Below are 26,058 nucleotides of genomic sequence, written 5' to 3'. Positions count from 1 at the left end.
AGGATGACGTCCCCGACTTCACCTGAGCGCCGGGGATCCCGGAGAGGGCGCGACCCGCGTCCGTGAGAACGCTGGTCGTTTAAACCGATAACAGCTGTTTGTCCCACTAACCGACTTGCCGAAATCCACTTTTTGCTGTAGTTTTTGTGCTCCCGTATAGGCTAAATATAGATATTTAGACCGTTACGGGTAGACCTTATTCATTATTCTAGCTATTTAGCTAGAAATTTTTCTATTTGCAGTAGATTAATTATTCTTTTTCCGATTAATTATCGAGGTACACGGGTCCTTTTACAACTTGTGTAACTCGATATTAACAGTTCAGTCCCCTGTGTGCGGTAATTTGCGGATTTAATTTGCAAATTATCGCGGAGAGCGACTCGCACGGTCGTCTCTCCGTTTCGTTCGTTTTGTTTTTACTTTCTGATCTCTAATCTAGTCACTAGATTAAGGTTTTATTTTATTTTATTTTATTTTATTTTATTATTTTGACTTATTTATTTTACTTTTATTTTTTTTTATTCATTTTCGTTTATTTATTTCTTTTCTTTTTATTTCCGCGACGTATATACCATAGGTATATATACCCGTTTTATTTGTTGATTTTATTTCCTTTCTATTTTATTTTTTCTATTTTCTTTTCTTTTTATTTTGTTAATTTATTTTCTTAGTTGTCAATTTTAAGTATTGACTGGGGAGTCCCTATTTCGTAACAGTACTGATTGTCTTAGTATATTATCTTTACTGATTTATTTTATATTTATATACTTATTTTATTTATTTTTTATTATCTATTTACTATACCATGACGAGCCCTCAGCCGAGCTGCACTGCCAGGGGAAATGATGTTGTAATTACGTTCCCCTTTCCCGAGACATTCCCCTGCCCCTTCTGCAACGTAGGGGTGCCGTCGAATTGGATCCGGTCGGCCGTGTACCAGCGGCACGAGGACCTCGGGAAACATTTGCGCATCCACCACCCTGGCGCAAACAGGAAGTGGGTCTGCGGGGTGTGTTCCTTCACGGACGACAGTGTCTACGCACTGAAGAAAGTGAGGAAGCACCACGCAGACTCACATAAAGGTAGTGCAGTGCCTCGTGCCGCTGGGGCGCGGCCGCCGGTCAGCATGAGTAGAAGAAGTAGTAATAATGACGGCGGCAGTGCACCCCCGGCTGAGGGTGATTCAGCCGAGAAGCGACCCCAATCGGACGCGACACTAGTCGAGACGACGCAGAGGCCCTCTCCGTCCCCGATGGAAGCGGCAGGGACCACCACGGGTGGAGGCGCGCTAACGCGCGCCGCTAAAACTACCCTAACCAACTCCCGGACCACCGTGGCTGCCAAATCCAAGACTGCGCCGAAGAAGAAACCCGTAATTACTTCATCGGTGACGGGGAGAAACCTACTGACGGGCTGGGCTATTAAAAAGACAGCGACAACGACTACGAGGAAGAGCGGGACGCCGTCCAGCCCCGCCGATGGACGACCTCCATCCACGGGGAGTCCCGCCACCCCGCCGACCGTGGACCTCACCACCCCACCAGCGGGGACCGGCGCCGCAAAGAGGACCAGCGGCGGGCCAGTGTCAATGAGGAGGCCAAGCGGGGGGGTAACTTCCACCTTAACCCCCTCTCTAAAGGAAAAAGGGAAGAGCCCGGGGACTAAGAGAAGGACTACCCGGGCCACAACGGAGCCTCCTCAACCTGGCCCGCCCCGACGAACCACCACCACCACAAGGAAGGTGACGAGGGGCACGTCGTCGACCACAACCACCATGACCACCAGGAGGATGACACGGGCAACCTCCCTCCCGCCCGTGTCAAGAGAAGATGGAGCCGGGGGCGCATCAACAGCCCAAGCGCCCCCCACCAGGCCAGTGGTCGCGACGTGCACCTTCGCGACGGCGGGAACACTGACCCTGACGACGACCTCGGTCTATAGCAAACCGGTGGCCGTCGTCACCGTCGCAACAAGAAGGAGCGGGGGGGGAACCTCGCCGAGGGGGCTCAAGAAGAGGATCCAGCAGGATACGGTGCTCCTGGAGTCCGCGCCGACGACCAGGGCGCGGGCTGCCAGGGCAACCACAGAGCCCCCTCGGACCCCCCCAAGGACAAGACTACAAACAAAGCAGCAGAGGAGGAGCCCACCACCATCCGTGGGCTCCGCGACGGTGAACGACGTGGCCACCTCAAGGACACCAGAAGAGCGCCCTGCAACAAAGAGAAATACCCGGGCAAAAACTCTATCGCCCGGGTCGACACAAGGGAGGAAGACGACAGGGGACGGACCTACCACCTTACCGTCCCCCACTGCAGGGCGCTCAGGGAGGAGGTTCATCCTCCCAGCTATAGCCGAGGCGTCGCCAGCGGTCACTGCGGCGCCGGGAAAGGAAAAGAAGATGGAAAGAAGACCAGGAGTGGAAGAGGATGCAAGGGACGGGTGGGACGTCACGCCGCGGTACACGAGGAGAAGGGCTGGGCGGCAGGAAGAGGAGGGAGTTTTGACGACCCCGTCACCGAAGACGCAGGCGCGGCAGCCACGGCAGCAACAACAACAGCAACAAGACGAGGAAATGGTCCGGGGGCCACCCGTGGTAAGGACCCCTACGGGGGCAGAGCAGAGGCCTCCAAGCAGACCACTGACTGTCGATAGGGCCACTAGCCCTATGTCGCCAGCAGTGTGACTAATTGCCCCGGGTCAAACCGGGGCTCTGTTTTCAGCTACAATGGGCAGAACAGGGGGGGCCGAGGGGGCACCATTAATAACAGTAGCAACAGTAGAAGAGATACCCGCGAAAATACTACACGAAAAGTACCCCCCAGAGGTCGGGCCCCACAGTCGCCCGCGACGCACCGGCGAGGGAGAGTGACCCCCCCGCCTTCACCTGTGCGCCGGGGATCCCGGAGAGGGCGCGACCCGCATCGGGACACACGGCTCCCTGATGCCGTCCCACACGCCGGCCGATCCGACGAACCAACCCCCGGTGCCGACCGACCCGAAGTGCTCCGTAGGAGCACGAGGGCAGCGATAGGCATCGAAAGGGCAGGTCTCGTTGAGGAAGCCGAAACGGTGACGACGCTTCAGGTGCTGGAGGACTTCGCTGCGAAAGTGGCGGGGTTCTTCGTAAAGCATCGGGCTGTGGATACTGAGCGGGCCGCAAATTCAGCCACCAGTGGGAGGGGTGGCCGGCCACAAGCGGCTGCGAGGAGGGAGGGTGGGTCTCGCCGTCCGAGGAACAGCTCGACGACGACCGGTACTCCTACCAACCGCGAGGAATATGTACGGGAGGCGACGCGCATTCAGCGCTTGTTCCGTGCGAACCGGAAGCGTGCAGTGCGGGAGGTCCTGAAAGGGTCCTCCCCACACTGTGAAGTGTCGAAGGACGTAGTCCAGCGACACTTTACGGAAATGTACGCTCCTCGGGATCGTGCGGGGCCCCTCCCGACTATCCATCATGAGACAGCACAGGAGTGTGACGCTCTGGTGTCGGCATGTACGGCCGCCGAGGTGAGCAGCCGCCTGGACCGGATGAAGAAATCTTCTCCGGGTCCCGACGGCGTAACCTACGGTGATTTGCGCGATGTCGACCCAGGCGCCACGCTCTTAACGGCGTTATTTAACGCCTGTCTCAGGATGGAGCATATCCCGCGCGTTTGGAAGGAATCCAACACCGTTCTTATTCATAAGAAGGGTGACCGGGATGACTTGTCGAACTGGAGACCTCTCGCGATGGGCGATACCCTGCCCAAACTCTTCGCCGCTGTAATGGCCGACCGCCTCACCCACTGGGCCGTACTCAATCGACGGCTCTCACGAGGCCAAAAGGGCTTCCTGCCGTACGAGGGGTGCCTTGAGCACAACTTCGTGCTGCAGGAATGCATCGCCGACGCTCGGAGGAAGAAAGGGGAATTGGTAGTGGCGTGGCTGGATCTTTCCAATGCCTTTGGATCGATCCCGCACGCCACTATCTTAGAGTCGCTCTCCAACGCCGGGGCACCGCGGGCGATCACAAATATCGTCGCCAGCCTGTACACAGACTGTGCGACGAGGGTCCGCACCTCTGAGGGATACACAGAAAGAATACCCATATTATCAGGAGTGAAACAGGGCTGCCCCCTCAGCCCCATACTGTTCAATCTGGCAATAGAGCCCATCATCCGCGTAGCTGAGGACTCCACCGCAGGATACGAGATCGCGGGGGAGAAAATCGGGGAGCTCGCCTACGCGGATGATCTCACGCTGCTGGCGACATATGAAGAGGAGATGAGGAATATGCTACTCGCCGTTGAAGAAATCGCAACGAACCTGGGTCTCGCCTTCAACCCAAAGAAATGCGCGACACTCCACCTACGAGGCCGGGACGACATACTGGACACCGTGTACTGCATCCAGGAGGAACCCGTTCCGGCTCTGGGAAAAGGTGAGCCCTACCAGCATCTAGGGGTCCCAACCGGGGTTCAGCTCGATCAGACGCCCTACACCACGATCCGTGGCGTGTTAGAGGACCTGAGCGCGGTGGACCAGTCACTCCTCGCCCCCTGGCAGAAGATCGAGACGGTGGCGACATTTATTGTCCCGCGTCTCGATTTCCTGCTCAGGGGAGCCAATATGCGACGAATGGCCCTGTCGGAGCTCGACAAGGCTATCAAGCGGACGGTCAAGCTGTGGCTTAACCTGCCCCAGCGAGCTAGCCCGGAGGTGGTCCACATTCCCCCGTCACTGGGAGGATGTGGACTTCCTCCGATAGCCGACCTCGCGGAGGTTACGGCCGTGGCTCACGCATTCAGGATGCTGAATGCGGGTGACACGGTCGTGGCTAATATCGCGAGGTATTCGCTGGAAGCTGCCGCGAGCGAGAAGCTTTGTCGGGCTCCGACTGGTCGGGATCTTGCCCAGTACCTGTCGGGCTCTTTGGCCGGGGACTGGTCAAGACCAACGACGGGTCGTTCGTCGTTTTGGTCGAGGGTGCGGTCTGCTGCGCTGAGGTCTGGAGCACGTCTCGGTTTTCGCTGGGAGTGGTGCGATGATCGGGCTGAACTCGCGGTTGTTCTGGAATCCCGAAACGGGCGTCGGGTGGTCGTGCCGCCTCTTGCCAAGGCACACGTCATCACCAGGATGAGGGCCGCAGTGACGGAGCACTATCTGTCCTCGCTTCTTCGGAAGCCGGACCAAGGGAAGGTTTTCCAGGCAACCACCCAACATGCGGCGAGCAATCGCTTCATGAGGGGTGGCGCGTTTATCCGCTTCGCTGATTGGAGGTTTATTCATCGCGCCCGCCTCGACGTGCTCCCGTTAAACGGAGCCCGTCGATGGGGGAACGATGATAAACGCTGCAGGCGGTGCGGATACACGCTGGAAAGCCTTCCTCATGTGCTCTGCCACTGCGGTCCTCATTCTGCCGCCAGGCAGAGACGGCACGACAACCTCGTCCTGAGGCTGAGTAGGGCGATCCGGCTCCCCGGTGAGATCCGGGTCAATAGGCGTGTTCCCGGGCGACAGGAGATTCTTCGGCGCTTCGCCCGGACATTGTAGTCACGCACGAAGCGTCGAAGACGGTAGTGCTGGTCGATGTAACCGTGCCCTTCGAAAACACGATGCAGGCCATCGAAGACGCGCGTACAGAGAAAATTAATAAATACAAAGATCTCGCAGTCTCTCTGAAAGGGCGCGGTTACAAGGTATATTTAGATGCCTTTATTGTGGGCGCCCTGGGCGCCTGGGATCCGGGGAACGAGTTCCTCCTGGAACTACTACGTATTTCACCGCGCTACGCATCCCTAATGCGAAAGCTAATGGTAGCGGAAACCATCGCGTGGTCCCGAGACATCTACGTCGAACATGTCTCGGGAATTAGACAGTACACGGTGTCCAGTACTGAAAACAGAATGAATAATAACAACAATGCTACTGACGAACTGGAGGGCGAGGCCCGGGAATCCTCATCTCCTCAACCAATAGGAACACCGACGTAAATATGTGCAATATGCACTCAGCATGTTTAGTACTGTCTTGCCTCTTTTGTTCTATCTTATTCTATCCTAACCTATTAACTTTACATTCTATCTTATTCTCTTCTGCTGTATGTATGCATCGGTGTTCCTTACATTTATTTTTCTGCCGAACCTTACGCTACCTATCTTATTTATTCTTTTTTTTTCTTGTTTCTCTGGTTTCCTTATATTGAGACATCTGAATCTATATCTACACTAGATTCTTCTAACTGCTATCATATATTAGATCTGTGATAAATTTAATCTATATATATATTTTTATAATAAAATCTATTACTAGCGCGTAGGACTGAGCTGTTGAATGCAGAAAGAAGACTAGTGCTAGGGCTATTTGCCCCTTCTTTATACTACTTTAATGGTGACATTTCTATTCAGAACCCGCGACAGACGCAATGGGTAAATTTCCCCGCTGCATCAAAGATATATCTATTTATATGAAGGGCCAGGCCCATAACCTGAGAAAATCAATGTACCACCTCAGGGACAAGTCCCTGAGGAAACATTAATTGACAATAAAGCGCTTTTATCTGTTCTTATCAGCTTAATATCTGATACACTCCCCATCGGGGAGTCAGAATATTAATCTCATTTTTGAAAAAGGTCGGAATTCGGAGCTTGCTCCGACTCCGACACGGGTCGCACCTGTATTGCATTACCGCAGGACGCGGCCCACATTTACTATCTGAAACATACATTGCTCTTTCGTTCTACTTTCTAAATATTCTGACTCCTCTTCTCTATTCTATCTCTAGTCTTTTTGTATTTTTATTTTATCCGCGATCGCGTTCTGGTTTTTCCAACGGCGGTGCGACTCGCTCAGCACAGCGGCGACTGAACTGCGCGGTAAGTGGAGCTTGGGAGTCTGGTGGTGGTTTTCCGTAGTGTAGCGTTACTGTAGAGTGGTGCCACCTGGAGCAGGCAAAGCGCTGTCGACTCCAGGGACTTTCGATACATCGAAACCCTTTCGCGCCGTATCCGATTCCGGTGCGGCTTTGCTCGCGTTTGTTTTGTTTTGATTTGTAGTTAGCTGTTATCCGTGAGAACGCTGGTCGTTTAAACCGATAACAGCTGTTTGTCCCACTAACCGACTTGCCGAAATCCGCTTTTTGCTGTAGTTTTTGTGCTCCCGTATAGGCTAAATATAGACATTTAGACCGTTACGGGTAGACGTTATCCTATTATTCTAGCTATTTAGCTAGAAATTTTTCGATTTGCATTAGTTTAATTAGCTTTTTTCCGATAAATTATCGAGGTACACGGGTCCTTTTACAACTTGTGTAACTCGATATTCACAGTTCAGTCCCCTGTGTGCGGTAATTTGCAGATTTAATTTGCAAATTATCGCGGAGAGCGACTCGCACGGTCGTCTTTCCGTTCGTTCGTTTTTGTTTTATCTTTCGATCTAATCTAGTCACTAGATTAAGGTTTTACTTTATTTTATTTTTTGACTTTATTTACTTTTGTTTATTTATTTTCTTTTCGTTTATCCTCGCGACATATATACCTCAGGTATATATACCCGTTTATTCATTGTGTTCGGGATTAAGAGCGCGACGATTTAAAATAGGCACAGTTATGCCAAACGCCGAAAACCTTTCGGCGTTGTCAGCGCTCTAGCGTTTATAAAAACCACCACGCGGCGACAATGGGGCCTACTCGTTCGCTATTCACCAACGAAAGAAAGTCATTCAAGAAATGCACTAAAAAGTATAAAATAATTTCCATTTCATTTATATCTGTATTCCACAGCTATTAATACAATCTACTTAATCATTAAATAGGATACTAAATATATTTCAAAGTTTTCGGAGGCGGCGCAAAATTAAAAACTTTTCCTCTACTGGGAAGATCCTAGTTCAGGTGTCGGCAACCAGTGACAAATGACCCATTTGATAATTTCAAGTAAACAATATTCAGTGGGAATCAATATACCCATTACGAATTAACTATACTGCAGTTCACGAGTGACCGCACTTAAGTCGCGCAGCTAGTGACCTACTGAGGTCTAGGGAAATTTTTAATAGTGCGTGTGATTCCCCTTTACAGCTTGCTTCTAACTTTGCGTTCACATCATTTTTTTCCGGAAAATAATAGAATTTTCATTGCATCGTGAAACTTTACAATATCATCACCGCTTTTCAATTATCGTACGTCATATATTTCTGCCCACCATTTATATGATCGCAAGGTATAATAAGAAGCAAGCTGGAGAGGGGAATAACACACGTCATTAAAAATCTCTCTAGACCTAGTGAGCGGCACGAGTTAAGTATGGTCTCTTGTAAACTGCAGTATAGTGCATGTCCATCAGGAGTGCTGACAATTTCTCATACAATCGTTACAATTACAAATGTTTTCAACCGGACCTATAATTTTGCTCTTACGACTTATTAATTACCAAGTTTGCCATACCACAATCAAATCGTTATTGGCAGCACCGTTTGTTCGGGTATTTTTAATTTTGCGCCGCCTCCGAAAACTTTGAAATATATTTAGTATCCTATTTAATGATTAAGTAGATTGTATTAATAGCTGTGGAATACAGATATAAATGAAATGGAAATTATTTTATACTTTTTAGTGCATTTTGAAGTCGGATTTTTTTTTTTGTTAAAAATTATTTTATTTCACACTTTTTAGTGGAACGAGCAGTATTCGAAGTTTACTTGCAGGGACAAGTTTGAAAAATCGCGATCGGTATATTCCTTGGAGGGTAACCCTAAAGAATAGGCTTTTTATTATAATAACAATAGTTATTAACAATAAGAAGTTAAATAAATTTTGGGAAATGGAATCATCGTGGAATGATCTACGAAATGTGAAATCTTTCATCGCAATCGGTGCATTCCTTGAACCAGAACGTATTTTGCAATAATGAAAACCGTTCGAAATAAAAAAATGCGAAATGTTTTTATAATGGGAACAATCGGAAGACATATTCTACAAGACGCAAAAGATTTCATTCCGATTGGTCCATCCGTCTCGGAGTAATCAGCGAACGCACATTTACAAAAAAGGTCGTTAGAAATAAAAAAATGCAAAATATTTTTTTTACGGGACCAATGGGGAATTGTACTGTACAAGATGCAAAAAGTTTCATTCCAATTGGTCCATCCATATCAGAATAATCGGTGAACATACACCGCACGTACATGAAATAGTACGTTTTTTGCAATAAAAACCGTTCGGAATGAAAAAATATAGAATGTTTTTTTAACGGGACCAATCGGGGGACATACTTTAGAAGACGCAAAAGGTTTCGTTCCAATTGGTCCATCCGTCTCGGAATAATCGGCGAACAAAGGCAGAAAAAATAACAATAGTTTTTCACGAATATCTCGAAAACTAAAGGTTTCCGTTAATTATGCATAATGAAAAAGTTGTAAGGAATCATGCTCCCGACAATATATTAAAGGATCATTGAAGTCATTTTATGTTGAGATTACAAACTTCCCGTTTTTATTTTGCAATAATGAAAACCGTTCGGAATAAAAAAATGCGAAATGTTTTTACAACGGGACCAATCGGAAGACATATCCTACAAGATGCAAAAGGTTTCGTTCCGATTGGTCCATCCGTCTCGGCGTAATCGGTGAACAAAGCCAGAAAAAAAAAAAAAAAAAAAATATACTCATCGAATTGAGTATCCTCCTCCTTTTCGAAGTCGGATAAAAGATTCAGAACACGCGACTAATTCGCTCAACGTACTTCAACTGAAAGTACATTTGTATAAACCAGTTTTGCCTTTACTAATTAAAGGCCACGGAGTGTAAAGTGACTCAACACTCCTTTCTTTGATTATTAAATTATATTACGTATATTAAAAGTGTCGATAAACATTATTAAACTCCTTCCTTCCTTACTGAAACTAACGGTATTTTGCCCAGAGGAAAAATTTATTCTCTGCGCGCAACAAATGGTCCTTCGAGCCGGATAGTAAGGAAATAAAGGAAGTGCAGTGCCGCATAAAAACAATTAAATCAGTGTGGTGAACATTAAAATCGCGAAAGTGCAAAAATTTAAGCCGGATTAAATCGGCAGAACAAAGGATTTTGCACGTGTCGTTCGAACTCAACCGACATCGCGACCTCCGCCTGTAACGACCCAGAGTGAGTACGTTACTGCACCGACTTGTAGGGAGAGCGGTTTCCTTAGAAGGCAACTCGTATTTGTGTGTTAGGGATTATAGGTTCGTGTGGTGTGCGGTTAAGGAGTGAAATCCAAACACTAATGTGCTAGAAACCGAATGAAAATATGTTTATTCAAAAATAGAAAGGTAAGTGAATATTGAAATATAATACAAAATCGCTAGTATAGCAATAAGTGCGGCTAGAATTAGGAATACAATAAGAGATTATAATACGTTCGCCCTAGATTGGGAATACAATTGAAAAATATGTAATTAGTAATTAATATATGTAAGTAAAAATTAATAATTGTAATTAATCGATAGCGCTAACGCGAATGCGGCGTGGTCTTCTTATACAGTCAACACTCTGTTTGTTTTCAACAATAATTATGGAAACTAAACTCCAGAGGTTTGTGCTAGACTATTGGAATCAAGTTAACCCTTCCTATAGGTCGCAATCGGTTTCTGGTTATACCAGAGCCGTGTTAGACGCAGGCCGTTCAAGGAGCTCCGCTCCTCGCTAGCTCTTTACACTTGAGTGTTGGCTTAGCGTAACACCTGTGTAACACGTTGCGCACCGCGAATAGGAGGTCCACTGATCCGTAGTCCTGCACGCCACCAGTGGAATAGTAGGAATTAGCTGTAGCTCGCGCTCTATCGCTGCCTAGACAGTTCAGCGCAAGCTCTTCTCTACTGATCAGAGTGTTGTCTGTTTCAGACCGAGGTCTGAGAAGATCTGCCCTGAAACTGTGCGGAACGCCTCTATTTATACTCAGATTTTGCTGAGTCGGCACTTTTTTTCCGCATAGAGTTCTTGGGGTAGCTGGGTTTTTCCCGTCACGTGGTGGTCCAGCATCCCCACTCTAGAATACTACCCCACCGTATGGTTACTGGGGTTGCGCTCGCGCGTGCGCGGTCGGACGTCGATAATTATCGGTAAACTGTTTTACCGTCCGACTTATCGACTAAACTTTTATCGATGTATTTAACAAACTCAGTTGTCGGCGAAAATGAAAATATTTATTACAAAAATTTTATACACATTAAGCTAAATATTAACAATAAAAAATTAAATAAAATACTTTGTATGAAAAAAAAATTAGTTATAATAAAGAAATGAAATCAAAAAGATATTGCGTTGTTATCGGGTTGTTACAGCTTCCCCCGCGCGTTTGTCTCTTGTCCTCAAGAGACTGTGGTTTGTCTTTTTAGGTTGCACAGGGCGCAGCAGCATTTTTCTTCGCTATTCCTTGGGAGGCTGACAGGACTCCGAAGTAGCGCATTATTTGTCCGTGATTACGTCTTGGATCGGTCCTTTCTGAATTTTTATAAATTCTCCAATCAAATTCCGGAATGTCTACTAAAACCAACCTCCACTGTGGTGATGGTGGTGGTGGTGTTGGTGGTGGTGTTTCCTCCCTTAGCATTTCTTCTTGTGCTGTCATCTTTGAAATTTGTATAAAAGAAATAATTAATGAATGAAATAAATCTTTGATGATACAATTCTACCTCTCTAAATTGTTTCAAGGCTCTTCTTAACTTTCTTAATCTTTCTCTTCGTCCTGCGCGACGTACCATTTCGCTCTCTATGAATTGAATATAGCAGCGCGTGCGTAGCATCGCTTTCTATATCTCTCTCTATCTTTTCTTTAACCAATATCGCTGACTTGCGATTCTGCGCATTAATACATCGAACAAAATAAAAATGGTTCACAGGATTCGAAATAAATGAATTTGTTTAAATAAGAATAATTATATATATATATTTTTAATTAACTAATTTTTACAATTATATATTTGTTTTAATTGTGGGTAAGAACTCGATATTCCCCATTTTGTATTATTACATTTCTTAATGGGAATATATTTGGGTCAATGGTTGGCAGGATGAAACCTTCGCGAAAAACCTCCTTATCATCATTATCAGCTGCAAATATTCTACTTCTGCAGCATGTGCAGGATACTGCCGGTCTTATTCTACTTAGTAGCTTTCCGCACATAATGCAATGGATATAATCGATGTTGGTTGTTCTGATGACATGATTGTGCCACCCCATAAACGACCACATCTCTTTTGCTTCCGGGACCATATTAACTCCACAGTCCACGCAGACTCGTCCGATCCGGCGTGCTAAATTATTATTGAATACTGGTCCATTGTCTCGGATACAGACGGCTTCTATTATGTATTGGCTTATTTCTTCAAACTATAAAAGTAAAAAGAAAATATTTTATCTCTGTACAGATTGATGTTAAAATATACATTCTACCTCATTCAGATCCATTTTCTTTAATTTCTTTTTATTCTTTCTTATTTTTATTTAGTAGCGTCTTTTTCTGCATACTTGTTCGTAGCGTTCGTTGCACAATATGGCGGTAGGTTTAAAATTTTGTATGTGCGCATGCGCATCTTCCGAAAATTATATAGATTGCCATATCGATTTTCATTTTTGATCTATGTTGTAAACTGGTCGATAGGCCCTCTTTAGTCTATCCTTGTGAACTATCCTAGTCTTTTTGGGACCTATTTGTAACTCTATATTGTTTTTCTCTATGTTTCTTAAAACTTTGTATGGTCCTGTATATTCCTTTTGCAGTTTACTTTTTCTTGGTGGGTTTAATGACATTACTTCTTCTCCTGTTTCATAATTAATTGGTCGTATTTTCCTATCGTAGTAGTATTTTTGTCTATATTTTGATTGTTCCAGATTCGTTTTTGCTATTTGCCTAATTTTATGTAAATTTTGTAATAATTTGTCTATATAATCTGGGTATGTATCTAATCTGTCAGTAGGTGTAAATTTTGATGGTAGTCTGGCTTTTCTTCCGTATATTAGTTCATGAGGTGTGAATTTTGTTCCCTCATGAACGCTTGTGTTGTATGAAAACATTGCTTGTTGTAGCCATTCGTCCCAGTGTTCTTGTTTGGATATATAGTGTTTCAAGTATTCAATTAGAACGTGATGGCTTCTTTCCAGGGACCCGTTTGACTGAGGATGGAAGGATGATGTGCGGTACGTTTGGATATGGAAGATTTTAGCTAGCTTCTTAATAAGTGAGGATGTGAAGCATGTTCCCTGATCGGTGAGGATAGCTTTAGGACTGCCGAATTGGCATATAAACGAATTGGTGAATGCTCTTGCGACGTCCTCTGATGTAGCTGACACAAGTGGAACCGCGACGGAGTACTTGGTCAAGTTGTCTTGTATGGTGAGGATGTAACTGTATCCTTTTTGCGTCATAGGTAAGGGTCCAAGAATGTCTAGGGACACCTTATCGAATGCGTCTGAAGGAGTGTCTGTGATAACCATAGGCTCCTTATTCTTCATCCTTACTAGCTTGGTTCTTTGGCAGCTGATGCATGATCTTATATAATCGGTAATTTCTCTTTTCATGTTTTTCCAATAATACTTGTTCCTGATCCTGAGGTAAGTTTTTCTAATTCCTTTGTGTCCTGCAACTGTGCTTTCATGATTTTCTTTAATTATACTTCTTCTTTCATCCTTAGGTGGAGTTTGGATTGTTCCTTTGCAGATGATGATGTTGATGTTTGAATCTGCAAAGATTACTTGAAGAATTGCTTTTAACCCTTGCTTGTCTGGCATGCTGCATTCCTGGATTCCTTTTTGAATTAACATGTGACGAAGAGTTTTAATTTTCTGTGGTAATGTTTCTTTATAATCTATTAATATTCCAAAAATTAATTTATTTTTAATTTTATATTCTGTGATACTGTCTTGTGGTTTAGAAATTTTAATCTTTTCATTTTCTATTAACTGTTTTGATTGGTAATCTTCAGGTTGTCCTTCTTTATTAATGAATATTACTGCTGTACCTCTTTTCATCCATAACTGGTCCTCGGTTTCTTCTATTTTGAATATGACTGGTCTATTGCTAATTATTTTGGTTTAATCTGTTTAATCGTGGATGGTTGTTTAGGTTTTTCTTTTCTAATTTTGATAGGTGTGATAGGTGCTGATAATGTGTCACTTGAGGTTTTTTTTTTTTACCTTCTTTTTAATTATAGGAGATCTTTCTCTTGTGCTTGAAGAGGAATCGATTCTGGGTGGTTCTCTGAAGATATGTTTAGGTAATATCGTTTCTTCATTGTATTCTTCAATTTCGTCTCCAATTATTACGGGTTCTTGAACTATAGGTCGTTTCTGTGGGATGATGTATTTTTTATCTTGTGGAGGTTGATGTACTTCCACAATGACTTGTTGTTCGTTAGGTTTTCTCCTCTTCCTGATTTCTTCAGAGGAGTATGTTTTTATTCGTTTTCTTGGTTTTGATTTTGGTGGTTCTTCAGATACATCAGTATCGTAATATTGAAATTCATCTGAACTTGTACCGTTTTCTTTTATTCTTTTTCTTGCTGTTCCTTCTCTTTGAGATGGGCTTCTCTTTCGTATCTTATCTTTTCGGTATCTTTTCCTTATTTCAACATCTGTGGAGTCATCTCGTGGTCGTGTTAAATGTTTGTGGCTGATTTTCCTCTTTTTAATTTCTCGTGAACTGGACGAGGTTGTTGGTCTTGGTCTTCTCGGATACTGATGCCATTCTTTCTTCTTTTTATGATTTTCAGACTCCGTTGTAGTTGTTGATCTAGGTCTGGTTGGATATTGATGTGCTTTTTTTTTTCCTTTTAAATTCCCTAGATTCTGACGTCGTTGTTTGCCTAGGCCGAGTGGGATATTGATGCCACTCCTTCCTTTTTTGTGTTTGCCTGATTCTGAGGTGGTTGTTGTTTGTCTGGGGCGAGTGGGATATTGGTGCCACTCTTTCCTTTTCTTACGCTTCTTCTTTGATTCAGACGTAGATGAGTGCAGCCTTTTTGCATTTATTTGTAGAGCGTTTATATCTTCGACAGGATTTCTAGATAGAGCATCAGCGTTCATGTTTTGTCTCCCTGGTTTGTATTTAATTTCGTAATCGTATTCGCTTAATCTCAGTTTCCATCTCATGAGTCTTGATGTTGGATCTGAGAGACTGTTTAACCATATTAAAGGTTTGTGATCAGTGATTAAATAGAATTTTCTGCCGAAAATATATGGTCTGAAATGATTTATTGCGAATATTACAGCAAGTAATTCCCTTTCTGTTGCAGAATATTGTGTTTCCGGCTTATTCATTACTCTTGATGCGTATGCTACTGGCTGATCTTTTCCTATCTCTCCTTGACTTAGGACCGCTCCTACTGCTGTTCCGGATGCGTCAGTGGTTATATTAAATGGTCTCTCAAAGTCAGGATATTGTAGGATTGGCTCTTCGCATAATACGTTTCTTAAGAATCGAAAGCTTGCTGTTGCTGGCTGGACCATTCGAATTTTTGCTCCTTCTTCGTCAAGTCAGATAATGGTTTAAGCTATTTTAGAGAAGTCTTTAATGAAACGTCTATAATATCCGCACAATCCTAGGAACTGTCTGATATTTTTGACAGTCTTCGGAACGGGGAATTTTTGGACCGCTTCAACCTTTGCTGGGTCAGGTTTTACACCGTCTTCTGTAATTATATGACCCAGGTATGCCACTTCTTTCTTTAAAAATTGGCATTTGTCGGGTTGTAAGCATAAATTTGCTTCTCTAAGCTTCATCATCATTCTGTTGACTTTTATCTCATGTTCTTTTAGCGAGCTTGCATAAATTACGATATCATCGATAAACACGAATAATTCCAGTCCTTGTAGTCCGTCTAAAACATTGTTCATCAGGCGCTGGAACGTGGCTGCAGCATTTTTTAAACCAAAAGGCATTCTGTTGAATTCGAAATGCCCGAATGGTGTTGAAAATGCTGTCTTGTGCTTGTCTTCCGGATGCATAGGTGTTTGATGAAAACTAGATTTTAAATCAAACACGGAGAAGTATTTTGCGCTTCCCACTTGATCCAGGATATCCGTAATGTTGGGTAGCGGATAGGCATCGCTGATAGTTTTTTCATTTAATTTTCTAAAATCAATCACTAATCTCCAGCATTTGTTTCCCTTTGAATCTTGCTTTTTTGGTACTATCCATAAAGGTGAATTAAATGGTGACGAGGAATGCTTGATGATTCCTTTTTCCAGAAGATCATTTACTTGGTGATTGATTTCATCTTTCAACGCATGAGGATACCTGTATTGTTTAACATTTACAGGCACCTCATCCGTCGTGATGATCCTGTGGTAGATTTTATTTGTTGCTGGAAGTTTATCTCCGTCTATATAAATCTGTCAGCGTGCTCTTTTACTATATCCTCTACATTGGCAAGTTCTTCTTGATTTAAATGATTTGTCTGTAATTTTTTTAGAATTTGCTGAGCTCGTTGAGGTTTTTGGTGAGTTATTTCTTCATTTTGTGGTGCCTCTTCATATTGTTGCAGCTCTACTGCTGGCATTTCGATTTCGATGTCTTCTGCTCCAACGTTGATCGCATACAGAAATGCTATACCATCACGATTCGTAACTACAGCGTTTCCCATATATATTTGTGGGTGAAGCTGTAATTTTGGGACAAAACCAGTTTTGATTTCAGTGTTTGATACTCTTATAGGTATCATGGTTTTTGTCCTGGATGGTATTACCACTGCTGGTTGCTTGAATGGTATTATATTGTTATTACTATTAGTATAGACTTGGCGTAATTGATGCTGGCTCCACTGCTTTTAAAATACTCTGTTCCTAAAATTCCGTCTTGTTCTATTGGTAGTTCTTCAATGATGTGGAATACGGATTCAGTTTCTAGTATCTTTACTTTGATGTATCCTGTAGTGTAAATAGAGCTTTTAGTGATTCCATTTAATTGAAAAATTACATCTGTGTTTATAATAATTTCGTTTGATATTGCTTGTTTTTTAATTATATTAATGTCTGATCCTGTGTCGACCATGAATAATGCTTTTTGATCACTGAAGCTTTCGCTTAATAGTTCGACACTAGGAGACTTACATATTTCTCCTAAGTTTAGATACAAGTTTGCCTTTTTACGTACCTGTTGTACTTGAGGAGTTTGCTGGAGTCTTTGGTTTCTGTTGCGTTCTTGATATGCCTTTTTCCGGCATTCCTAAATTGTATGGCCAATGTTTTGGCAGAATTCACAAATTGGAGGTCTTGCTCGTGTCCAATTTTGACCTTGTCTCTGCGTAGGCTGGTTTTTATAGGTTTGAGCTGGCTGCACAAAGTCCGGGGGGACCCCTGGTTTTGGTGGTTGGTCCTTAAACCAGCAAGTTTCCAAGGTGTGCCCGGACCTTTGGCAGTGTTGGCAGTGTTTTGCTGGCCAGCGGGCCCTCGACATTGATTGTCTTTGGAACCGCTGACTGCAGCATACACTGGCGTTATGCCCGTATCCACAGCAGTTGTCGCATTGTTCGGCCGTAGTGAATCCCTGTGATAACTTAGCTGTGGTCTGGCTTTCTAAATTCTCTGCCTCGGCTACAATTGCTGCACTGATTGCTTCGTCGAGGCTGTTGAAGTTCTGATTTTTCATTCGGTTATATACTTCCTGTTTTAAACCGGTGAGGAAAGCTTTAATTGTATTAGTTTCCGACGATCGGTTGTATCCTTCGATGTTATCTGGGAATTCTAATTCGTTGCAGCTTTTAATTTGTAGTAGAAGTCCTGAGACGCGGCTGCCGTAGTCCACGACTGCCTCAGTTGGACCCTGTGCGATCCTTGCCATGTCGCCGCATAGCTGCATCGAAGTGAAGAGTGGTGCGAACCGTGATTTATTACGGCAATCAGTTCCTCGATGGTGTCGTAGTCTCCGTTTAGTACCACTCTTGCTGCTTGTCCGTAGAATTTGTTCTTGATTAATTGTACCAATCCATACTCAGCATTCGGAGAGATTATATTCTTCGCTTTGAAACAGCTCTTTGCAAACTGATAGACTGGTATGTTGCGGCCGTTGAATGCTGGTACGATGTCTGCTGCATCGCGAATACTGATCGGTCGGCTTCCTTCAGTCGATCCGTTGGCTGATCCGCTGGCTGATGCGCTGGCTGGTTGATCGGCTGTTCCGTTTGGCATCTTGATTCTTGCTTATTGATATAGTATATATGTATGTGTATATGTATTATATATTTTGTATTTTTATTTTCTCTTTTTTTTTTTTTTTTTTTTATTCTTGTATTTTACTCTTTATTTGTATTTGTCTGTTTCTAGGCTAACCATTAATGTCCGCAGAGATACGATTTCTCCTTACCACTCGAACAATCCCACCGCTGTCACCAAATTTTTTTTATCATCTATCTACGTGTAACGACCCAGAATGAGTACGTTACTGCACCGACTTGTAGGGAGAGCGGTTCCCTTAGAAGGCGACTCGTAATCAGTGTTTTAGGGATTATAGGTTCGTGTGGTGTGCGGTTAAGGAGTGAAATCCAAACACTAATGTGCTAGAAACTGAATGAAAATATGTTTATTCAAAAATAGAAAGGTAAGTGAATATTGAAATATAATACAAAATCGCTAGTATCACAATAAGTGCGGCTAGAATTAGGAATACAATAAGAGATTATAATACGTTCGCCCTAGATTGGGAATACAATTGAAAAATATGTAATTAGTAATTAATATATGTAAGTAAAAATTAATAATTGTAATTAATCGATAGCGCTAACGCGAATGCGGCGTGGTCTTCTTATACAGTCAACACTCTGTTTGTTTTCAACAATAATTATGGAAATTAAACTCCAGAGGTTTGTGCTAGACTATTGGAATCAAGTTAACCCTTCCTATAGGTCGCAATCGGTTTCTGGTTATACCAGAGCCGTGTTAGACGCAGGCCGTTCAAGGAGCTCCGCTCCTCGCTAGCTCTTTACACTTGAGTGTTGGCTTAGCGTAACACCTGTGTAACACGTTGCGCACCGCGAATAGGAGGTCCACTGATCCGTAGTCCTGCACGCCACCAGTGGAATAGTAGGAATTAGCTGTAGCTCGCGCTCTATCGCTGCCTAGACAGTTCAGCGCAAGCTCTTCTCTACTGATCAGAGTGTTGTCTGTTTCAGACCGAGGTCTGAGAAGATCTGCCCTGAAACTGTGCGGAACGCCTCTATTATACTCAGATTTTGCTGAGTCGGCACTTTTTTTCCGCATAGAGTTCTTGGGGTAGCTGGGTTTTTCCCGTCACGTGGTGGTCCAGCATCCCCACTCTAGAATACTACCCCACCGTATGGTTACTGGGGTTGCGCTCGCGCGTGCGCGGTCGGACGTCGATAATTTATCGGTAAACTGTTTTACCGTCCGACTTATCGACTAAACTTTTATCGATGTATTTAACAAACTCAGTTGTCGGCGAAAATGAAAATATTTATTACAAAAATTTTATACACATTAAGCTAAATATTAACAATAAAAAATTAAATAAAATACTTTGTATGAAAAAAAAAATTAGTTATAATAAAGAAATGAAATCAAAAAGATATTGCGTTTGTTATCGGGTTGTTACACGCCGATAAACATCGGAGGACGTTCACGCGCTTCGTTCCGCGAAAACAGTGACGTGTTCGTTAAAGTTCACCTTGCGGTTAAAGTACGTTTATTTTTCAAAATCGGAATATAACAATATCATGGATCCGTTAATCCGTGAAAACAAAGTGCACGCACGTTAATAAGTAATGCACTCAGCAATTTTAAAAAACTGGGGAAGGCTAATCACACCCCTGCTGTGATTCGCGGACGTCTCTCTTTGCTGAAGGACTACTGGAACAAATTCCAAGCCACGCACATCCAGATTGAGGTTGCTGCAACTGAGGAGGAGACCAGGACAAATTCCTACTTCTCCGAGGACATCTTCGGCAATACGGAAGCGGCCTTCCTCTCTGCCCTCGACGCTCTGACGGCAGCTTTACCTGCGGACAACGAAGCAGCAAGTAACCCTTGTAACATAAGCTCCGTTTCTTGTCATCGCGAATCCGCGCCGTCTGTCAAACTCCCACGCATTGAATTGCCTAAATTCTCCGGGGATTATACAGAGTGGGAAAACTTTAGAGATCTCTTTCACGCGTTAGTGGGTTCAAATGAGTCGTTGTCCGACGTGCAAAAGTTGCACTATTTAAAAGCAAGTTTGACCGGTGCAGCGTCTCTTTTGTTAAAAAATGTTTCCACTTCCGCGGCGAATTACGAAGCTGCGTGGAGGTTGTTGACAGACAGATACGCGAACGAACGCGCGCTCATAAATGCTCATTTAAAATTGTTATTCGACTCACCCCCGATCGGATCTGCCGTTTTAAACGATCTAAGAAGCTTACGTGATAGATCTCGCGCCGCTTTAACGGCATTAAAGAATTTATCGCGTCCGGTCGAATACTGGGACGATGTGCTCATTTTTCATTTTGTCCGTAAGCTGGATAAAGAGTCCCATCGGGAGTGGGAGATGCGTATGGGCGAAGACGAGTTGTATCCATCCCTCGCTGATTGGGATGCGTTTATAAATGTACGTATTCGCACCTTAGAATCGTTGGCGTCTTCGCGCGGTGAAGAAAACAGCTCCTGTAAAGGTAAAACAGGGCCAATTAAAACGGTTAAAGCTCATTTAAATACGTCTGAAACGCAATGTATTGCGTGCGGATCTGATCACGCGTTGTTCCGATGTGACGTGTTTCGCGGACAATCAGTCGAGCAGCGTTTGTCTCTCGCGCGCGAACACCGGCATTGTTTCAATTGTTTGCAAAAAGGTCATTTTCCGGCGGCCTGCTCTAGCAAACGTCGTTGTTCTATCTGCAAGGGGCGGCACCACACCCTCTTGCATTCTGAACGTAAACCCGCGATAAATCAAACGGGGAATAAAAGTCGCGAATCGACTAATAACGCGGCATCACAAAGAATTCAAAATTCGAGCACGGCAACGCACACCGATGATAACACGGATGACACTTCAGTGTCAGACCAGGTAAACACGCATTGCGGTTCCGCGTGTCGCGAAAAAAAGAGTTGTTCTCGCTACTGCGTGGGTCAAAGTCGGCACTCCTGGCGGTCGACACGCTATAATTCGCGCGTTAATCGATCCCGGTTCGCAAGGTACCTTTATTCGCGAATCGGTTACTCACGCGTTACGCGCTCCTCGCCAACACGCACACGCATCCGTTACGGGTATCGGAGCCGGCACAACGGCAACAGTACGATCGTCTGCAAATATATTATTGCAGCCGTGCCAGGGTAAAGGGCCTGTGATTCCTTTACGCGCGTTTATACTTAAAAAACTGACGAATTACCGTACTAAGTCGGTGTGTCAGTCCGACAAATGGACGCATTTACGCGATCTCGAGTGGGCCGACCCACTCTCTAACAATGATGCTCCCATCGAACTTATTATCGGGGCAGATTATTACGGCGCGATTCTACTCGAAGGGCTTCGTAAAGGCTCTCGAACCGAACCGGTCGCGCAAAATACGATTTTTGGATGGGTGTTGACTGGTCCCATTCCGTCTACTGATTCCCAAACAGTGCAAGTGCATGTGCACTACGGCGACGTTGACGCCGAAATTAACGACACTTTAAAAAAGTTTTGGGAGGTAGAAGCGCCTCCGCTCGTTACTTTTCTCTCCGAAGCAGATAAAAAATGCGAGGAGCATTTTCGCAGCACTCACTCGCGTCAACCAGATGGTAGATACACGGCGAGATTGCCCTTCAAATCAGAACCGCCCATTGATATCGGGTCTTCTAGAAACTTCGCGGTCGCTTATTTTTACAAATTAGAGAAACGACTTGCCCGTGATCCGGAACAAGCCTCTGCGTACCACGCGTTTCTCGAAGAGTATTTGAAGTTAGGACACATGCGGGAGGTCAGTGAATCAGAAACGACTTCCAAGCAAACCGTGTATCTTTCACATCACCCGGTCATTCGGCAAGAGAGTAGCACGACGCGCTTGAGAGTGGTTTTCAACGCCTCTATGCCTACGTCAAACGGGTCTACATTAAATGATCATTACTGGTCGGGCCTAAATTGCAAGCCGATATTACGGCAATTATTTTGCGCTGGCGTACGCATCGGTTTGTTTTCGCGGCCGATATCGCGAAAATGTTTCGTCAGATTTGGATCGATGCTCGGGACACCGCGTATCAAAGGATCGTCTGGCGACCGAACTCAGATGAAGCGCTCAAAACTTACGAGTTACTTACCGTCACTTATGGTACGGCGCCAGCTCCCTTTCTCGCTAATCGCGTAATTAAGCAGCTCGCTTTGGACGAAGGAACTAATTTCCCGTTGGCTGTCCCAATCTTAAATGACTGCATTTACGTGGACGATGCACTTTTCGGGGCGGATGATCGCGTACTGGCGCTCCAATTACGTCAGCAGGTGACGGAACTGCTGCAAAACGGGGGTTTCCATTTAAGAAAATGGGCAAGTAATTGTCCACAACTATTAACAGGCATTCCTGATGATGAACACGAGCTGGCCGCTAGCCGCTCATTTCAGGATTCTGAAGGGTTAAAAATGCTTGGCCTTCTTTGGCAACCTAACACGGACGAATTCCGGTTCAAATTAAAAATCGATCTCGCGAAGACGGCTAATCCGACTAAGCGAGTCATTCTATCTACCGTAGCGAAAATTTTCGATCCATTGGGTTGGATCGCTCCAGTTGTAATCGTAGCCAAGATTTTATTCAAAAACTATGGGTGGCCAAGCTTGATTGGGACGACCCGTTACCACTGGAGTTGACCAAACAATGGCGCAAATATGCAACGGAATTTAACGCATTACCGAACGTTTTCATACCGCGATGGGGTCGGGATCGGTAATGATTCCCTGCATTACGAAATTCACGGCTTTGCAGATGCCTCTCAAGACGCGTATGCAGCCGTAATTTATTTACGCGTAACCAACGTCGCGAATGAGACCACGGTACATATATTGCTTTCTAAGACTAAAGTAGCTCCATTGAAGCCACTCACAATTCCGCGTCTCGAGCTATGCGCTTGCCTAATAATGACGCGTTTGATCGAACACGTGCAAGTTACATTAAAACTTAATAATTGCACGGTGTACTGCTGGACCGATTCCACAGTATCACTCGCGTGGATAAATAAGCAACCGAGCGAACTAAAAACATTTACTGCGCATCGGGTCGCAGAAATTCAAAATCGCGTGCCTAACGCTATTTGGCGACACGTACCTTCGGGTCATAATCCCGCTGACTGCGCCTCTCGTGGTCTATCGGTGTCACAGCTGCTTCAACATACCCTTTGGTGGCACGGCCCTTCCTGGCTTATACAAGCTCCTAATGAGTGGCCAGAAAGTAAGCCTACGGTCCCGAAGGAAGCTGAAGCAGAAGTTAAAATTAATATCAGCATGTTACACGTTCAATCGGAGACGGAATGGGATCTGCCAATGCGCACATCTTCATGGCGAAAACTTTTACGCATCACCGCGTACGTTTTCCGATTTACCTCGCGAAATAAAGGGAATCGCTATTCAGACACGGTTATTACCGCGGCTGAGATCCTCGCGGCGCGTAAATTCTGGATCACGTACGTCCAGACTCGGCATTATCGACGGGAAATAGCGGCTATGCTTAAGGGCGAATCCCTGTTAAAAGTTAGCCCGTTACTTCGGCTTAATCCGTTTCTTGGCGAAGATGGTACTGTCCGTGTTGGCGGGCGGTTGCGCAACTCAGAACTTCCGCAACGCTTTCCGATAATATTACCGGTGCATCGAATCACCGAACTCATCATCGCTGATTGTCACGAGAACACGTTACATGGGGGCACGCAGTTAATGTTAAATGTTTTACGGCAAACGTTTTGGATCGTCAACGCGCGACGGCTAGTTAAAGGCCACATTCACAAATGCGTCACGTGCGTGCGTTGGCGGGCGGTCACCGCAAGTCAACAAATGAGCGACTTACCTGCGGTGAGAGTCACTCCATCTCGAGCGTTCGTCCATTGCGGCCTGGATTACGCAGGACCGTTCTCTGCTCTCGCGTATCGTGGACGTGGGCAAAGGGCGCAAAAGGTTTACATCGCTCTTTTTGTTTGTTTGGCGACTCGCGCTATCCACCTCGAATTGGTGCGCGACTACTCCACTTCAGCGTTTCTAGCAGCATTTGAACGCTTCACGTCTCGCCGCGGATTGCCTACGAATTTATATAGCGATAATGGGACTAATTTCCAAGGCGCTAATAAAGAATTAATGAACGCATTTAAACAAGTAACGGCAGACACTCACCTTCGTTCGCGTTTAGCTGCCGATTATATCACGTGGCACTTTATTCTGCCGGCAGCTCCTCATTTTGGAGGAATCTGGGAGGCAGGGGTCAAAAGCGTTAAGACCCATCTGCGACGCATGCTCGGCGATCGTACGCCTACTTGCGAGGAACTAATTACGCTCCTCTGCCGCATCGAGGCATGTTTAAATTCACGCCCTTTGGCTCCTTTAAACGATGACCTCGAGTCATGTGAGGCCCTCACTCCAGGTCACTTTCTCGTGGGCGCAGCATTAAAATCTGTTCCGGTGCCATCAGTACTGGAAATTAACGAGAATCGCTTATCGAGATGGCAACTCGTTCAACAGCTCACGGAAAAGTTCTGGAAAGCATGGGCTAACGATTACTTACACACATTACAGGCGCGATCGAAGTGGTGTAGTCGCGTCCCCAACCTCAAAATCGGGGACTTAGTTCTACTCAAGAGCTCGACGCTTCCCCCGGCGAAATGGGAACTAGGTCGGGTGACCGAATGTCACCCTGGTAAAGACGGCCTCATTCGTGTAGTCACCGTAAAGACTGCACATTCGCAATACGTACGTCCGATCGCTAGGTTATGTAAACTACCGATTAGCCATTAAGAGTTACTTGTATTATATTATTTTCTATTGTTCTATTTTTTCTACGTTAATTATATAGATATTCTTTTCTTATTATCGTAAATATAAGATTGTATATAAAAAACTTACCGGGATAGAAACTACGCATCAATGAAATGTGCTCGTTACTACGTGCTATTCACTAGTAAATATTGACGTCATCTGTCGCGGTCGCATAGCGCCGCGAGGCGGGCGGTATGTTCGGGATTAAGAGCGCGACGATTTAAAATAGGCACAGTTATGCCAAACGCCGAAAACCTTTCGGCGTTGTCAGCGCTCTAGCGTTTATAAAAACCACCACGTGGCGACGATGGAGCCTACTCGTTCGCTATTCACCAACGAAAGAAAAGTCATTCCAAAAGATTCAGAACACGCGACTAATTCGCTCAACGTACTTCAACTGAAAGTACATTTGTATAAACCAGTTTTGCCTTTACTAATTAAAGGCCACGGAGTGTAAAGTGACTCAACACTCCTTTCTTTGATTATTAAATTATATTACGTGTATTAAAAGTGTCGATAAACATTATTAAACTCCTTCCTTCCTTACTGAAACTAACGGTATTTTGCCCAGAGGAAACATTTATTCTCTGCGCGCAACACATTGATTTTATTTTATTTATTTTTATTTTTCTTTATTCTATTCTATTTCATTTATTTATTTATTTCTATAGCCTTAAGTTTTAACTATTGACTGGGGAGTACCTACATTTCGTATCAGTGCTGACTGTTTTACTATATCATTTTATTTTATTTTACGGACTCGTTTTATATTTATATACTTATTTTATTAATTATTTATTATACACTATGACGAGCCCTCAGCCGAGCTGCACTGCCAGGGGAAACGATGTGATAATAACGTTCCCTTTCCCCGAGACGTTCCCCTGCCCCTTCTGCAACGTAGGGGTGCCGTCAAATTGGATCCGGTCGGCCGTGTACCAGCGACACGAGGACCTTGGAAAACACTTGCGCCTCCACCACCCTGGCGCAAAAAGAAAGTGGGTCTGCGGGGTGTGTTCCTTCACGGACGACAGTGTCTACGCACTGAAGAAAGTGAGGAAGCACCACGCAGACTCACATAAAGGTAGTGCAGTGCCTCGTGCCGCTGGGGCACGGCCGTCGATCAGCGCAAGTAACAGT

At 44.7% G+C, this 26,058-nt stretch overlaps 1 protein-coding gene, 1 long non-coding RNA gene and 1 pseudogene across 2 annotated transcripts; 2 read left to right on the top strand and 1 right to left on the bottom strand.

The window, feature by feature from the left end:
- Window positions 1-1,126: 1,126 nt before the first annotated feature.
- On the top strand, window positions 1,127-2,683 carry LOC123989079 (mucin-2-like). Its single transcript, XM_046289786.1, has one exon. It carries the CDS (start codon window positions 1,127-1,129, stop codon window positions 2,681-2,683), a length of 1,557 nt encoding a protein of 518 aa, XP_046145742.1.
- Window positions 2,684-6,512: 3,829 nt separating this feature from the next.
- On the top strand, window positions 6,513-6,689 carry LOC114882597 (annotated as a pseudogene).
- Window positions 6,690-19,743: 13,054 nt separating this feature from the next.
- LOC123989078 lies at window positions 19,744-24,263 on the bottom strand. Its single transcript, XR_006830428.1, has 5 exons — window positions 23,960-24,263; window positions 23,228-23,374; window positions 22,233-22,422; window positions 20,321-20,603; window positions 19,744-19,963 (listed from the first exon to the last, which is right to left on the bottom strand). It is a non-coding gene; the product is annotated as an uncharacterized LOC123989078 (long non-coding RNA).
- Window positions 24,264-26,058: the final 1,795 nt, after the last annotated feature.

The sequence above is a fragment of the Osmia bicornis genome, unplaced genomic scaffold (genome assembly GCF_907164935.1).
Source record: "Osmia bicornis bicornis unplaced genomic scaffold, iOsmBic2.1, whole genome shotgun sequence".
NCBI lineage: Eukaryota > Metazoa > Arthropoda > Insecta > Hymenoptera > Megachilidae > Osmia > Osmia bicornis.
The sequence above is the reverse complement of the archived record's forward strand: the minus strand, read 5'-3'. Positions and strand labels throughout refer to the sequence as shown.